Genomic DNA, 14,983 nt, shown 5'->3' with positions numbered 1-14,983 from the left:
ACTATCAAATATATAATCGAAATTGAGCTGCCCATGTGTGAAGTGTTAACTCTTGTAGCAACGAAACTGCTTCATTACTATCCCCCACAAACCTAAACTGCTACAAAAACCCTCATTGAAACCAGAGAGAAATAAGCCCAACACCAAGAATAAAAGGGGTTTCCACATGCTGAAAAATGGTACAAAATGTCAAAAACTGCTATTTACAAAAGGAAGCATGTCATGCTTAAGAATCAGTAACAGTAACTTTATTATAAGCAGTTGGACCCACCAAAACTAAGTATTGCTGCCTATGTACAACAAAAGATGTTGAGCAAATTCAGGCTATGGTTTCGTGCCCTGAAATAAGTTAAGGAAATAGATTTGGACTGTGACATTATTATGGGATACAAATGTACACAGTATAATTGCATAAAATCTATTCACATGAACAGAACTTGCCTTGGGTTCCTTACTTTCAAAGGGAAGGAAAAACCATCTACTGTGAATATTGAAAAACTCTAACCTGTTACCTGGTAAAACAACTGTAGGTTACCCCCTCCCCAAACAATCAGATTTAGCAGTGTATCTAGACATTCTGTACACTAATTTCTGAAACAAATCACTGATCAGCACAATATCAAAATGAATCTAGGCTCAGATTTCATAAAAAAAATAATTTTCAAGCTCATTTGGCAGTTAGTTTGAAATATGATGTTAATGTTTTTTTTCCACAATTGGCTTCCTCCTTTAAGGCACAAGGGCTTGTTTAACGCTCTCTGGAACACGACTGGCATAGTAGTCAAAGTTTCTCAACGTGGCAAGGACCCCTGCTGAATTCATGTGTTTCACCTCCTTGTTATAATGAAGAGGATTTCCATGGATATCAGTCAGCTTGCCTGCAAGAAATATATGAATGTGTTATTGGTCCCAGTTCATTTAAGCACAGCACCTGAATTTTTGCTGAAATAGAACACCTACTGGTTCTCTCTTCCTTTGAATCATAGTTGTTGCAGATAGATGTAGAAGATCAAGTCTTTTATACTTGCAATGGCAAGATACAATCTCCTGATACGGTATTAAACCAATACTATACTTGATCTTAGTGTCTAGAAGAAACCTCTTACACATTAAGATGGACAGCAGAAAAGGTCAAACAACAACACTGATCTAAAGTTAATTCATATTTATTCAATCAAGCCTTTTTATAACTTATATTTTCACCAAGGCACAGTGGTTTTGTGCTGTTTGGAGGGTAGTGATTTTACTGGGTTACCCACTGGATTGATTCAAATTTGGAGCCAAATCCAGCAGCTCCAAGCAACCAGGACTACAGGATTTGGCTGGATTTGTTTTGTTGTTTTTGAAGAATTATAAGATGCTCTCCATACACACAGTGAGCATATAAAGACAATAAATGAATGATTTCAGTAATTGGGAAAAGACCTCATTGTATAGGAAAACAATAAAGCAGCAGAAGAAGCTGTCGGCTGGAAAACAGTAATAGTAAAACTGATACGTTTTAAAAAGAATGTTTTTTGTATTACCTCAAAATTAGTAACTGTACTGGGTCTTGAATAAAAGCAGACAAGGTAAATTATACTGCCTTCTACTGGCAAAACCAGGGCCTGATCCAAAGCCCTCTGCAGTCAATGGGAGTCGTTCCATTGATTTCAAAGGGCTTTAGATCAGGTCTTTAGTGCTTTGTTTTTAAATATATGCACAGGCTTTTAGGTCAAGAAGTTATCTGCCAAAAATGTGTGTAATGGAACTCACCTTGGTCCTATGAAGAGATATCCTATGATCTACCTTGTGCACATAAACATTAGAAAAATCTACTGTAACTTCAACTTCTCTCAAAAAAGAGTTATGAACATTATTGTTAACTCACCTCCCACAGCATGTAAAATAGCCTCGGGAGCACATGTATCCCACTTCTTGCACCCGGGACTAGCAAACACATAAGCAGAAGCCTTGCCTTCTATCAGTTGAATGATCTATTACAGATGAAGAATGACAGTCATTTCATATGACCCCCAGGCATGCAAAAGATAGAACAGGAACTCAATGGGAGTAGAATTGGGTCAGTTTGGTACTGCACACACTCTGATGTCCTCACCAGAAAGAGGAGTCTCAAAGGCTCCTCTTCAGGTTTTAAAAATTTAATAATCTTAAATGTCTAGAAAAAAAAACATAGCTGTTACCATCCAAAGTGATCTATTTTTCATTGTCTCAAATATAATCTATAGGAAGCAAATCTAGTCCTTGGCATCCAACTCATGTATCTTGGCTGGGTGCTGGGGAGATCTACCTGGGAGAATGGAGAGGAAACCATCCTCATATGCCTATAAGGCCTTTCTAGCCCTACTGCACACTTTCATATGGATTGGGTAAGAGGACCAGAGGTTTCAGGTGGTTACAGATATTCCATCCTTTCCTTCTCCCTCAGACAAACCCTGCATGTTGCTGGGCAAGGAGCCCCAAGAGCACTGATTCCACACTATGAAGCCGGGGAGCATTCCCTATTTCCACCAAATCCTGCCTCCCCTCTTCGGCCACCAGTTCACTGCCCAGGGTCGCTTTGCACCCATTGAGATAAGGATGGCATTTGGCCCTAAATTCTTTGCTCTCCTTACAAAGATGTTATATCTTATCACTAGCAAAGAAAAATATTGGATTGTCATACCTTATTTCCTGCACCTCCGACTCTCACCACATTATCAGGGTTCATTGCACTAATGCAGTCATTTACCAGCTTACTGCTGTGTGAACGGGTAGTAGTGATGATGTGTTTCCCAGCTGGCACTTCTTTCAACTGAAATCCAAAGGCACCCAAACCTAGGACACCCCAGATTGTCCTACCCAGCATGGCATCTGCTCCTGCCTACACAGAAGATGCAAAAACCAAGGCTTACCGTTACCACAGGATATAACACTTATTTAAAAAAAAAAAATGAACACAAAGACTTTTTATTTCATTATTAGATTCATTTTAGAGGGTAAAAGTGTAAAAGAAAAGAAGTGAGTTCTAGTAACTGAAGCACAGGGCAGGAAGACAGGACTCCTGGGTTCTATTCCCAGCTGACTGAATGACATATTGTGTAACCTTGGGCAAGTTATTTAGCTTGGGCAAGTCTGTGCTTTAGTTTATTTGCCAGTAAAATGGGGATAATAATTCTTCCTTATCCACCTCATAGGGTCTTTGTGATAATGAATTAACTTTGAAATCCTTGCATCAGATATTACAGAACTGAAAAGTATCCTCATAATTATTTCAGTGTATTATACCAACTATGAGCTTTTCTTTGCTATGCCCAATCCTAATCAGCTCCCATTCTATGTCCTTGGGCTGTCCCTGAATTTTGCTATTCTGGTGATATAGTTAATTATCTTAATCCCCGATTTTGGAGGGAGGGAAGTATGGGACTGGGTTTGGTAACACTCTGCAACTCAGCTGCAACTAACTGTGGTTACGTCTATAATACAGGCTAGGGGTGTGATTCCCCTGGGTGCGTACATGTACTTGCACTAGTTTTCATCGAGCTAGCATGAGTATAAATAGCAGTGTTGCTGCGAAAGAAAGGTAGTGGGAGTGGAGGCACAGGGGAGCCATGATGGGTCTGAAACCAGTAGGTATGTACTTGGGACAGCTAAGCCATGCCTCTGCTGTTGCTATCCACGCTACTGTGGCTACGTGTACGCGTGCAGGGGAATCACACCCAGAGCTCATAGTGTAGACAAAGCCAGAGAAATACCTGGTGCCTTTTAAGGCCCCCCAGTTTAATGATGTTCCAGGATTCAGTCATCAAGTCGCACTAACAGAATGGAGTGGTTGGCATCTCCCTGTGAATCTAAACAGGTCACTTCTGCAATGTGTCCAAAGAGCCACCAGCCTGGAGCAAGATATCATGGGTTTTACATTCATGTGACAGCCTAGCTACAATACGTGTCATGTCTTGTTACCATAAAGAGTGGAGAGCTGTTGCAGTTATTTGCAGGGCCTTGGAATTCAGTTCCAAGAAACTATCATCAAGAAGCACATAGATCAAAAGTTCCTTATATTACACCATTAGCTCTAGCGAGTGAAGTGTGGTATGTATTGTAGATCAAGCACCATTGAGCAGAAAGCGTGTGAACTAGAAATGTGTCCTAGAAGTGATAGTTACAGATCATTTAGTGCTCTCAAGCAAAATCAATGCATTTATTACCTCATAGTTGTAGAAGGGTTGGTTAATAACTCCTGCTATTGCTTTACCTTCATAAGCAATTCCAATAAGAACTGTTACATGGTCGAGGAGACCTGTGAAGAAGTAATAAATACTATTCAGTAATGCTTGAAAATGGGAGTAAGAAGAAAAAAAAACAGCCCTCATGCAAACCCACAATCCTCTATCTTTGTTCAATTACTTGAAAATATTAATAATGGCCAAAAACAGTGCCAGGAAAACCACTTAGTGACAAATCCTTCTTTGCCCAACAAAGCTAAGTGACATTTTCTTTTTCAGATATGAAGCATTTAAGAAATCTTGCTTATTCCTGACTTGTAATACATACATTTGGATCCTGCTTACATGCCCATCTAATCAAAAAAATTCCGACTTTGAGTCTGACCCTTCTCAATTACTTCACTACCCATTCTTTTCTAGTTCAGTGGTTCTCCAGGCCTCCTGTTCTGCAGGCCACTTTGTAAGTGGGAGATCACCGCATTATATAAATTAGAAATAGAAAAGAACTATTATGTCACCTAGTCCCTCCCCTGCCAATGCAGATGGTTCCCTATAGTATATTTCTAGTGCTCTGACCAGTCTAACATAAAAAAAAAAAAACTCACAAAATCCTTTCCCTCCCAACATTTTCTATCTATTCTGATGGAGTCTGCTTACCACAGTTTGATAAGCTTCTAAAATGTTCTAGAAATTGTCATGTTACTTTCATTAAACTGAAATCATTTTTCAAATCAGTACAAATAAGAAAAAGAGAAGCCAACCTTCCGTGTATTCTTTGGTCCCATCCAGAGGATCAACCCACACAACAAGCTTAAAAAAAAAATAATAATAATAATGCACACAACACAAGAGGAAACACAAATCACGGAAATTAAACTATTGGTATAATAGTACTAGTTAGCAGCAGTGAGAGGAGGATAAACCTCACAATTGTTAAGAAATCTTACACTTAAAGTGCAAAAAAATTACATTAATGTTCATAAATGTTTATCATATATAGGACTGGACAGCTCCAGGGATTTGTAAAGAGATATTAGACTTTTCACCAGCTATTCAGCTGGCTATGTAATGTGGATTTGGTGAGCTCAGTCCATTTTGTATGGAAAGACGTCCACATTTAAAACCTAATATCAACCCACCCACTTGCACTAATTAGCAATGTTGCTTGCAATCTCAGTAGAGATGTCAAGGATTAATAAGAGTTATGTAAACTTATCTTTTATTGGACAACTTCAGTTGGTGAGAGAGACATTACCTTGCCCACCTTGTCTCTCAAATATTCTGGGACCAACAGGATTACAACAACACTGCATACAACGATTCAATGGGCATGGAAACTAAACTATCCTCTCACTCCTAAAGGTGGGCCCTTTAGTATAGATCTGATACACATTCATGGAACATTACAGAAAAACCTGCAGTTCTGCTGCCCATGCTACACCCATTCTGTGGATAATTAGAGGGCTTCCATTTTTAGGCCTGTCACTTTGCCACCTTCAATTTAAAAAGGAAGTATTTTCACTTAAATCAAAAGATAAGCTGACAACATCAAAATTACCTGTTTTATTTCTTGGAGCTTTCTTAGATAAGACTAATAAGCTATATGGGGATATAAGAAAGTAAGCGTAACACGTTTATTACCTCTTCCTCTTTAATGGAACTGTATTGTGGAGGAAAAGCTTTCTTCAGTATTTCCTCACACTGACCGTCCTCAATCAACTCCTCATCTACATCATGAGAGGGCAGGTCCTGACAAAAGGACACAAAGACACTAACAGAAACAGGCAACAGCCAGAGAGCACTGTGTTGAGCCTTTGCAGCTCCCAAATATGGTTCCATTCCTAGCACTGCAAATACAACGGAGCAAAGTGATACAGCCACTCCCCAGGTTTTAGCCACGTGCCAGCCTTTATCTTTATCCCAGATTAACTTGCCCTGTTGCAGGCGTGAGAGGGGGATTTGCCTTCCAATCACTGGATTTGCTGGCAATTCATCTGATGAGGCTATCGCTGAGGGAAGGTGTATTGGGAGGGAAGATAAAAATTAAAGAGAACACATGGCTCTCTTAAGCCTGCAAATGACAAACGTAAATCATAAGTGGCAAATTACATTTTCAAGATGTTAGATAAAGAGTTCTCACCTCTTCTCCGATGATTGTCACTCGGGGGAATTTCCGTGCCAGTGAAGAGCAAATGCTCATTTGTACCAGTCGGTCGGCTTTAGTCTGCAAGTCATTGGGTCCACACTGCAAAGGACGGGAAGGAATTATTTTACTTTAAAACAACACAGTGGCCTGTATCGCACTGATCATGGATATCCAGTTCCTAGTAGAGAAGGATCAACGTCATAGAAATCACCATCTCAATTAACCAACTCGAGAGAAGCCAAGGACTGAATAGGTCATTGAGACTGAGTTTTCTCTGTCATCTGTCTCAAGAGTGAAATACACTGGTAGGGCAGTATGAGGAACCTTGTTCCAATGCTGCATGTGTTGTACCTTCTCAGTGGATTCAGCACAAAAAACATTCACAGAGCCAAGTAGTATATTATCAAGTTAAATAAACATAAGAAGAGAAGGAGATAGAAATTAAGAGACATAAATAGGGGAGAAAAATGTTTTCACATGCTACTGAAAAGACAGAGAGTTAAAGAGGCAGGAGCCGCAGAGAAGAGGGCTGTTATTCCAAGCTGATGTATGGAAGGGCGGGGGGGGGGGGGGGGGGGGAGGGGAGGACGGGAGAGGGAGGCACCCAGCCCCACTCCTGTCCCCAGCCTCGGCCCCCTTGCCCCTGTCTGCGTCCCCCCTCTCCCAGAGTGGTGGGGGAGGGGGCACAGACAAGGATAATGGGGGGGCATGAGGTAGAAAGTTTTGGGGACTTTTATGTTTAAAAAAGAAAAAGGTAAGATAGAAGAGTAGCAAGAAGGGAGGCAATGAGATTTAAAGATCAAAAAGAAAAAAGTCGGTTAACAAGGGCCTACTTCTGGTGCATATTCTATTTCTTGGGCTTAAAATGCACAATATGCTAAGAGTCATAGTAATTGAATTAGAACACACATATTTATTACATGATACCAGGAGTAAGATGATTGTGTGATAGCATTACCAAGCTCTGGATCTATAACTTATTGTGGTTAGGAAAACTAAGCACATTACCAGCACATTGAAAGAACTTGCAATTAGACTTGAATAGGATATATTTTCTCTTTCAAATGGGGCGGGGGGAGCATAAACAAAGCATTCAAAAACTAACCATTAAATCAAAATCACTCCAATAAAAAAAAAGGTGTAAATATTTTATAATGAGGATGCTCTATTGCCTGCTAGGGGAAAGGAGAAACAGAAAAGGAAAAAGCTGTAAGAACATTTAGAGAAATCACTGAAATAAGATACACCAGCCCGGCAACTGCTGTCAGTTGGGTAACACTCTAGGAGACCAGGAATCTGTGGGGAGAGTTGATTATTGCATCTTATATAAAATGCTGCAACAAGATTAGAGATGGGGCCAAGATGGGGTTCTGGACAATGGGATTAGGTGAGGGCGTTACCTGCAGGCAAGAGCGGTGCGTGGAGCCTAAGACCCGGACCTACTGGCTGCTTCTGGGTCCCGTGGGTCAGGACAGGCAGCCTGCCTTAGCCCACATGGTGCGCTGCTGACCGGGAGCTGCCTGAGGTAAGCCTCAGCCCCCCCCCCCCCAATTGGTAGCACCCTCCCGAACCCCAAATTCCCCAGCCCCACCCCAGAGCCAGCACCCTCATCCCAAAGCCCTCACCCCTCCTGCACCCCAACCCCCTGTCTCAACCCGCAGCCCCCTCCCACATTCCGAATCCCTCATTTCTGGCCCCACCCCAGAGCCCATATCCCCAGTGAGAGCCCACACCCCAACTCCCTGCCCCAGCCCAGTGAAAGTGAGTGAGGGTGTGGGAGAACAACCCACCAAGGGCGGGGGAATGTAGTGAGCAGGGGCAGGGCCTCAAGGCAGCGGCAGGGCTAGGGTGTTCAGTTTTGTGCAACTAGAAAGTTGGCAACCCTATTGGGCTCCTGTAGGCCCCGTCCTTCCAATCCTACCCTAAGGATTGGGGCCCCCATGACCCAGGGGTCCTGTCCATTTGCTGGATCAGAAAGAAAAACCTGGGCCAGATAGGATTTTTGGATAAATAGCCTAGTTATTTCTTTGTCTGTTGGTCCCTGGAGAATCCAGTTTGAATTCATATATGCCAACCTCTCCAAGGGGTGGCTTCAGAGGATGAACAACAAAGGATGGACATTAGCAACCCCCTCCTCCTAGAGGAGTTACATACAACTCCACAATAACTCATACACAACTGCATTTTGAATACAATGGTCGCCAAAGGTATTAAACCTAATTCAATAAAGTATGCCAGGATATTGTCAGTCTGTCGCAGTACCCGCTCCCCCCAATTGTGCAGGAGCTGTCTGATCTTCAGAAAGAACTCCTTGGGCTGTTTTTAACTCAGTGTTCTTAACAGACATAATCAGTATGAAGCAAAATAAGTACCTTCTCCACTATGCCCAGGTCTCCGCCAGCCATCACATTTCTGACTATTGTTCCAGCTCTGTGCGCAACAGAATACGCAGAGGCCATTAGGCGCATCAACACAGTTGAAGAAGAAGCCATATCAAGTGCTGAAGAGAATCAAAAAGCGATCTTGTGAATTAATACTACACATCACGGGTTTCATGTATTAGCATTCAAGGGAAGAATATGAAAACCACGGAAAATTAGGTTTCGCCGGGAGTAGAGTTTAGAGTGTTATTTATATAAAAGTAAAACCTTTTGTGATAGCTGAATGGAAAGGGGATACTGAATTAATCTAGATAAGTGAGAGACTTCAATTAAATTATTACAAGTTTGGGGATAGGCGGTCACTTCAAATAGTAAAAGCTTCGGATAACCAAGGTCTGACTGTAGTCCTCTCTTAACAAAGTGGAAGGCAGTAATTTTTGTAGTTTACAATGTGACATGGATGCAAAAAAGGGTTGCATAATGAGAGGCATTGCATCATGAAGCAGAGGCAGTAGCCCTTCTCTAGATGACTCTTGTAGGTGAATTTACCCTCTCCTAGCTCCTTGGTCGCAAGAACTAGCATTGTTTATCTATCTTCCCTCCCTGTTCCTGCAACATCCCATTTCCCTTCACATTCTCTCTCCTTGCCTCTCCAGTTACCCTGTTCCCCATTCTCCCTTCCATATCTCCAATCACTCTCTTTGCCCTCAACTTCTCCCTGCCCCTATTTCCCTGCTCTTTATTTCCCATCTATGTTCTCCACATTCTCCTCCCTTATTCTCTTTCTTTCCTCTCCATCTCTCACACTACACACACACACAATCCTACCCCCTCACTTCACTAAAAGGATACTTCTCACTTTCTGGGCTGGCTAAATCTTGGTTTACCCTGATCAGAAACTGCTAGTAATGCTAAGTGTCTAGTATATGGAGTTTTATGGATTTCAATAAAATACCATGTAGAAATAAAAGAAAAAAAATCCCGAAACAAAACAACCTAGTAAAGTCTCAGCGTAGCAGCCGTGTTAGTCTGTATCTGCAAAAAGAACAGGAGTACTTGTGGCACCTTAGAGACTAACAAATTTATTTGAGCATAAGCTTTCGTGAGGAGAACATGAAAAGGTGGGAGTTGCCCAACCAACTCTAAGAGGCCAGCCTCTGTATGTATATATATATCTTCACTATATGTTCCATTCTATGCATCCAATGAAGTGGGCTGTAGCCCACGAAAGCTTATGCTCAAATAAATTTGTTAGTTTCTAAGGTGCCACAAGTACTCCTGTTCTTTTTGCAGTATAGTCTAATAACTTTACTGGTAACACTAAACTTACAATTCTCATTTTGAAACCTAGTCATGTAAATTACCCAGATTAATGCCAAAATTACATCAGATTACAGCCCTCCACTTCTGGCTTGAACATGATCAGGCATGCTCTCCTGTGCTTTAGCCCAGGAAGAGTAGGAATTAGGGCATGGAAGAGTAGGAATTAAGATTCCTGAGTTCTATTCCTGGATCACTTATTGATTTCCTGTATAAACTTGATTAAATCATTTAATTTGCCTATGTATCATTTTCCTTATCTGTAACATACGAATAATACTACTTACCTGCGTCATAGGGGTGTTGTGAGGTTTAATTAATCAGCAAAGTGCTTTGTGATCCTTTGATGGAAAGCACATTTATAATAATTGCCTTGTTTTGTCAAAGTGGATGGATAAAAATTGACTTTTTTTCAAAAATCAGATTTTTAAATTTAAATTAAACATAAATCAAACTCAAATATGGAGTCACATTTGGCACCTACATCACTTTGATTTAAGTCAATCTACCCTGTTAAATTAAATGCCTTTTTTTCTAGTTCTCTCTCAATTTGAGTTCCAAGTGACAAACAGTTTTTAGATAGAGTCCTGCCAAGGCACCCCTCAGGTTGAGAAGGACTCAGAAACCTGTCTTTAGAATCTGTCATTGTCACTTCTTAATCAGCTGCTTCCTTCCCCAGAGCCAAATGGGCTGCCTCCACAGCATATCCAGTCACCGCCAGCCCCAAGAGCAAGAGACCAAGTTTGGCATGTCTAACAAAGATCTCACATGGGACTGCAGAGCATGACTACTGAGCCACTGGATTGCCTCTTTTAATTGTTAAAGATGTAATCTAAACTATTATTACTAATCCCACATAAATTTGACTTTGGAAGGTATTCAGCTGGAAGATGTGGTCAGAATGACTGAGGCTAAAGTCTGGCTCCCTTTGCAGCTGCTTTTGAGAATTAGATCTATGGGACTTGAAGCCTTTGATAACTAAAATTAATATCTATAAAATGGCTAAGATGTCAATTTTTTACATATGTGACACGTAGCACTCACTGCCACAGGATATTATTGACACAAATATTATTATTTACTGAGCTCTCTCTTACTGCATCTAGTACTATGGAAAACATACAAGAAGTCAAAGCAACTGTTGCAAGGAGCTCAGAGTCTGAGGCCGTGACCTTGGAGTTCCATTGAATTAAGTGAGCTCTATGTGGGCATAGGGGTCTCCCCACACATAGCACCTTGCAGGAGTGGGCCCTAAAGTTACACAGACAGGACATCTGAAAGACATAATACACCACATACAGTACTGAAATGAAGGCACAGTTTCAAAGGTAATGATTTCCTTTCTCTTTAAATCTCTCTCTAGTGGATTCTTGCTGAAAAGCCTTGAGGAAGAAATATGTTTTAATGAGTTTGTATTGTTTTTTAATAAGGTCATTTGTCACTCAGTAACATTTACAACACCAATTAGGTATCTACATTACTAAGAATAGCAGCTACATTTGATTAGCTAAAATGAATTTACAAAGAAAATGATCAGCAACTGGGGTCAGGAATAATTTTGATCCATGGCACCAGTCTTACATAGTTAGGTTCATCAGACTCAAAGGACTTAGGTGCATCATGAATTGGGGCTATGAATTATTTATTCACCCATATAGTTGTTGTTCGGGCATTTGATGTGTTGGATGAGGTACGCCACATGTTGTGATAGGCATGAGTAGGACCCATGGATCTTGAAAGGTGTGTTGTGGGGATGTGTGTGTGTTGTAGTAGTGGTGCAGCAACAACTTTATGGGTGAAATCAGACAATCGCTGTGCTCTCAAATGAACTCACACAGAAAAATAAGAGACAAAAAACACCATCACCTCTAGGCAAACACTTTTAACAAAATGATCACTCCATATCTAAACTCTCAGCCCTCATCTTCAAACGAAACCTTCACAAGATGAGCCTGGGAACTGAAATTCATAACTCTGCTGGACCCTAAAAACCATGGTCTTAACACAGACACTGGTTTTATGGCTCATTACAACACTCTGGGCTTATAACATTACTACTTATGTTGATATAACTTATGTCGCTCTGGGGTGTGAATACCACCCCCCTGAGTGATGCAAGTTAGACTGACCTAAGCGCCGGTGTGGACAGCGCTATGTCGCACTATATCGGCGGGAGAGCTTCTCTTGCCAATGTAGCTACCACCTCTCATGGAGGTGGTTTTATCATGCTGAGAGGAGAACTCTCGCCTGTCGGCATAAAGTATCTTCCCCAGACAGGCTGCAGCTGCGCCACTGTAGCACTTCTAGTGTAGACTAGCCCTTTGTAGTTTACTAACCCAACTTTGTCCTACAACTGCTAGGGAATTAATTGCCCACTTCATTTTAATTGGTCTCCCCCAACACCTGTTAACTTCTTATGCTTAACAATCTGTCCCACCTTGTATTTAGCTGTGACACCTTGGTTACCTTTTCCAGATCTGAGGAAGAGCTCTGCAAAGCCTGAAAGTTGTTGGTGGAAAGGACAAGAAGTTGGTCCAGTAAAAGATATTACCTCATCCACCTTGTCTCACATATCCTGGGACCAACACTGCTCAAACACACAAAACCGCTTATATCAGTTTAGCTTGCATCCATGAATTTACTGACACAAGATAAACCAACATATGCCAGGCTTAACAGGGATGTTCAAATCACTTTAAGTTTTGCACTGGTTTAATTGAACTGATGTAAAAAATACACTTTTAGTTAAATGTCTGTATTTGCCTGTGCAGACCAGGCAAAAGGCTCTCACTGTATTATCACTTCAGCTGAAGTGGTAGTGGCACATGTGCATAAAACCCAAAGCCTGGACACTCCTATGCACGTGCTTAACTGTACTCCTGTGAGTAGTCTCATTGGGCTAATAATGATGTGTCTGCAGTATCAGAACCTAATTTTGTAAAATTGTAAATTTTGTAAAAAAAATTAAAAATCTGTAGATCTGGCTTGTGGGTGGCAAACCCACCATATGCTCAGATGTATCTCATTCTTGTTGTATCTGCTAAAGTAACTGGTTCTGTTATAAGGGAGAACAAAAATCCTATTTTGTTTGGTGTGGCTGCTTCACTTTCTTAGCCTCTTCCTTGTTCTCAGCAATATCCATTTCAGCTTTACTTCAACTGAGCAATAAACTGCATGTGTTTAAAGAGACACTGCCGAAGGTAGTAGCCCGTAACATAGTTTTTTTCCTTTTATGCTTCCAAAATCTATGTAATGTATAGATGGTTTGCTCCTCCACTATCAAAATAAATTCCTTCAATTTCCCCCCATCCCTTTAAAACGCTGATTTTTTTTTTAAACAGTCAACAGCCTTCCACTCATGAACAGCTCTACAACAACAAACCAGTGCGAAAAGATGATTGAGGAAAATATCTTAGGTTGAACTTTTTAAAAGATTTATTTTAGCTTTTTTAAATCACCTTTAATTGATCTAACACAGTTTTACCTTTATTTTTAAACAGCAAGGAACTCGCCCCTTAAAATAATTCCTTTGCCCCCATATACAAATGCAAATAAAGCAATTGAAATTATATCTGTCTTGTACTTTTCCAGATGGCATCCTTGCTTAAAAAAATCTCATACGTATGTGCATTGACTATTCTAACTTGTACCATTATTTTAGCAAACAGAATTAGAATAGAGGGAACCCCTTAAAATCACAAGACGCGTGGATACACGACAACTCGGTTAATGAGAACATTTAACTGTCTTTCAAGCCAAATTTTTCCTTTTTTCTCCCACCAGAAATCCCTCCTAATCCTGGAAAATTTCTTCCCCATTTATAACTACCACATGCTGATACATATGTAACTGGCACATATAAAACACAAACCCTGGATAAAGAGTAAAATACCTGTGGCTCAACCGTCAGCAACGAAAGCAGACTACTTCCTCTGTGCAGTACCCTGGCTGCTCCTACCTTTTCACCCAATAACCCTCCTACGCCTCCAAAACCTTCTGGGTCCTAAAGTTCACCCTTTGCAACGCTTGGCTACAGCGCCATGCAGCTGACCCACCCAGTGGACACGCCTGGGTGATTTCATGTGCACAATATCCCCTGCCGCCCCGGGGGTGCCCAACATTCCAGCCCTTCCCGGGAGGGAGAGAGAAACGCCTTTCAAGGCGGTGTGTCCCTTCCCGCGGCCCGTCACGCCCTCTCCGCTCTCCGTAGCCGAGCCGGAAGCGCCACAGGAGCGTGCGCGGCGAGAGCCGGGGAGGCCGCGAGGATGTTGTGGGCGCGGAGGGCGCCCTCGTTAGCCAGGCGCGGGGCCCCGGTGGGGGCCACGTGGGGCTGGGCGCGCTCGGCAGCCTCCGGGGCCAACAGCGGGAAGCCGAGCCCGGAGAGCCGCGCGGACTCCAAGTACCGGGAGACGGTGTTGCTGCCCCGCAGCGGCTTCCCCGCCCAGCTGCCGGGCAGGCTGCAGCCCGAGGCCGAGGTGGAGATACAGCAGGTACCGCGCGCAGGAGCCCGCCGGGTTCGTGCGGAGCTGTTCTGCTCGGCACCGTCCATCCGCGTGTCCTGCAGCCCCCCAGCATTGGACTGTGTGGCATGGGGAATTCATGCTGTTCCCTCTCCTCGCAGCGAGCGGTTTCTAATGAGTCTGCTTCACTCCTGGAGTGGGAGTGACCTGTGTCACAAAGCCCCCCACCCCCCCGTATAAAATCTAACGTACGGTTTAAAACCTGTCATTAACAGGAGACCAGAGTAATATTCCTGCTAGAAGATGAGTTTATGATTGTTCACTAGCGCAGCCCTACACGTACAGAACAAATGCTAAACCAAGGTGACGTCAAACTGCAGTTGTTTAACGCAGTAGTTCCCAGCCCAGGGCCCCCTGCGGGGGGCTGGGGCACAAGCAGATTTTAGGGGGTCCGCCAAGCAGGGCTGGCAT

General features: G+C 42.3%; 2 protein-coding genes across 3 annotated transcripts in view; one reads left to right on the top strand and one right to left on the bottom strand.

Moving 5' to 3' along the window:
• Nucleotides 1-226: 226 nt before the first annotated feature.
• Nucleotides 227-14,242, bottom strand: BPNT1 (3'(2'), 5'-bisphosphate nucleotidase 1). Its single transcript, XM_005306946.5, has 9 exons — nucleotides 13,945-14,242; nucleotides 8,724-8,851; nucleotides 6,346-6,450; nucleotides 5,847-5,954; nucleotides 4,967-5,015; nucleotides 4,188-4,279; nucleotides 2,666-2,863; nucleotides 1,871-1,976; nucleotides 227-878 (listed from the first exon to the last, which is right to left on the bottom strand). Exons 2-9 carry the CDS (start codon nucleotides 8,841-8,843, stop codon nucleotides 730-732), a joined length of 927 nt encoding a protein of 308 aa, XP_005307003.1. The 5' UTR covers nucleotides 8,844-8,851; nucleotides 13,945-14,242; the 3' UTR covers nucleotides 227-729.
• The window catches only part of IARS2 (isoleucyl-tRNA synthetase 2, mitochondrial), a 56,873-nt gene continuing 56,129 nt past the window's right edge, over nucleotides 14,240-14,983 (top strand). The window contains exon 1 of one of the 2 annotated variants that reach the window (XM_005306945.5): nucleotides 14,240-14,542. In XM_005306945.5, the coding sequence (XP_005307002.2) occupies nucleotides 14,318-14,542 (225 nt within the window). In that variant the 5' untranslated portion in view covers nucleotides 14,240-14,317. The remainder of the gene's footprint in view (nucleotides 14,543-14,983) is intronic. The other variant, XM_065589417.1, reaches the window with a different exon arrangement.

This window comes from Chrysemys picta, chromosome 3, assembly GCF_011386835.1.
Source record: "Chrysemys picta bellii isolate R12L10 chromosome 3, ASM1138683v2, whole genome shotgun sequence".
Taxonomy (NCBI): Eukaryota; Metazoa; Chordata; order Testudines; family Emydidae; genus Chrysemys; species Chrysemys picta.
This window is presented reverse-complemented; position numbering and strand designations above follow the sequence as displayed.

Coding starts and splice junctions, on each gene's coding strand:
- BPNT1 (XM_005306946.5), bottom strand. CDS start 8,843: ATGGCTTCTTCTTCAACTGTGTTGATGCGCCTAATGGCCTCTGCGTAT. Junction 5,016..5,846: donor GTTCCATTAAAGAGGAAGAG/GTAATAAACGTG, acceptor TTTTTTTTTAAG/CTTGTTGTGTGGGTTGATCC. Junction 1,977..2,665: donor TCGGAGGTGCAGGAAATAAG/GTATGACAATCC, acceptor CATCTGTAATAG/ATCATTCAACTGATAGAAGG.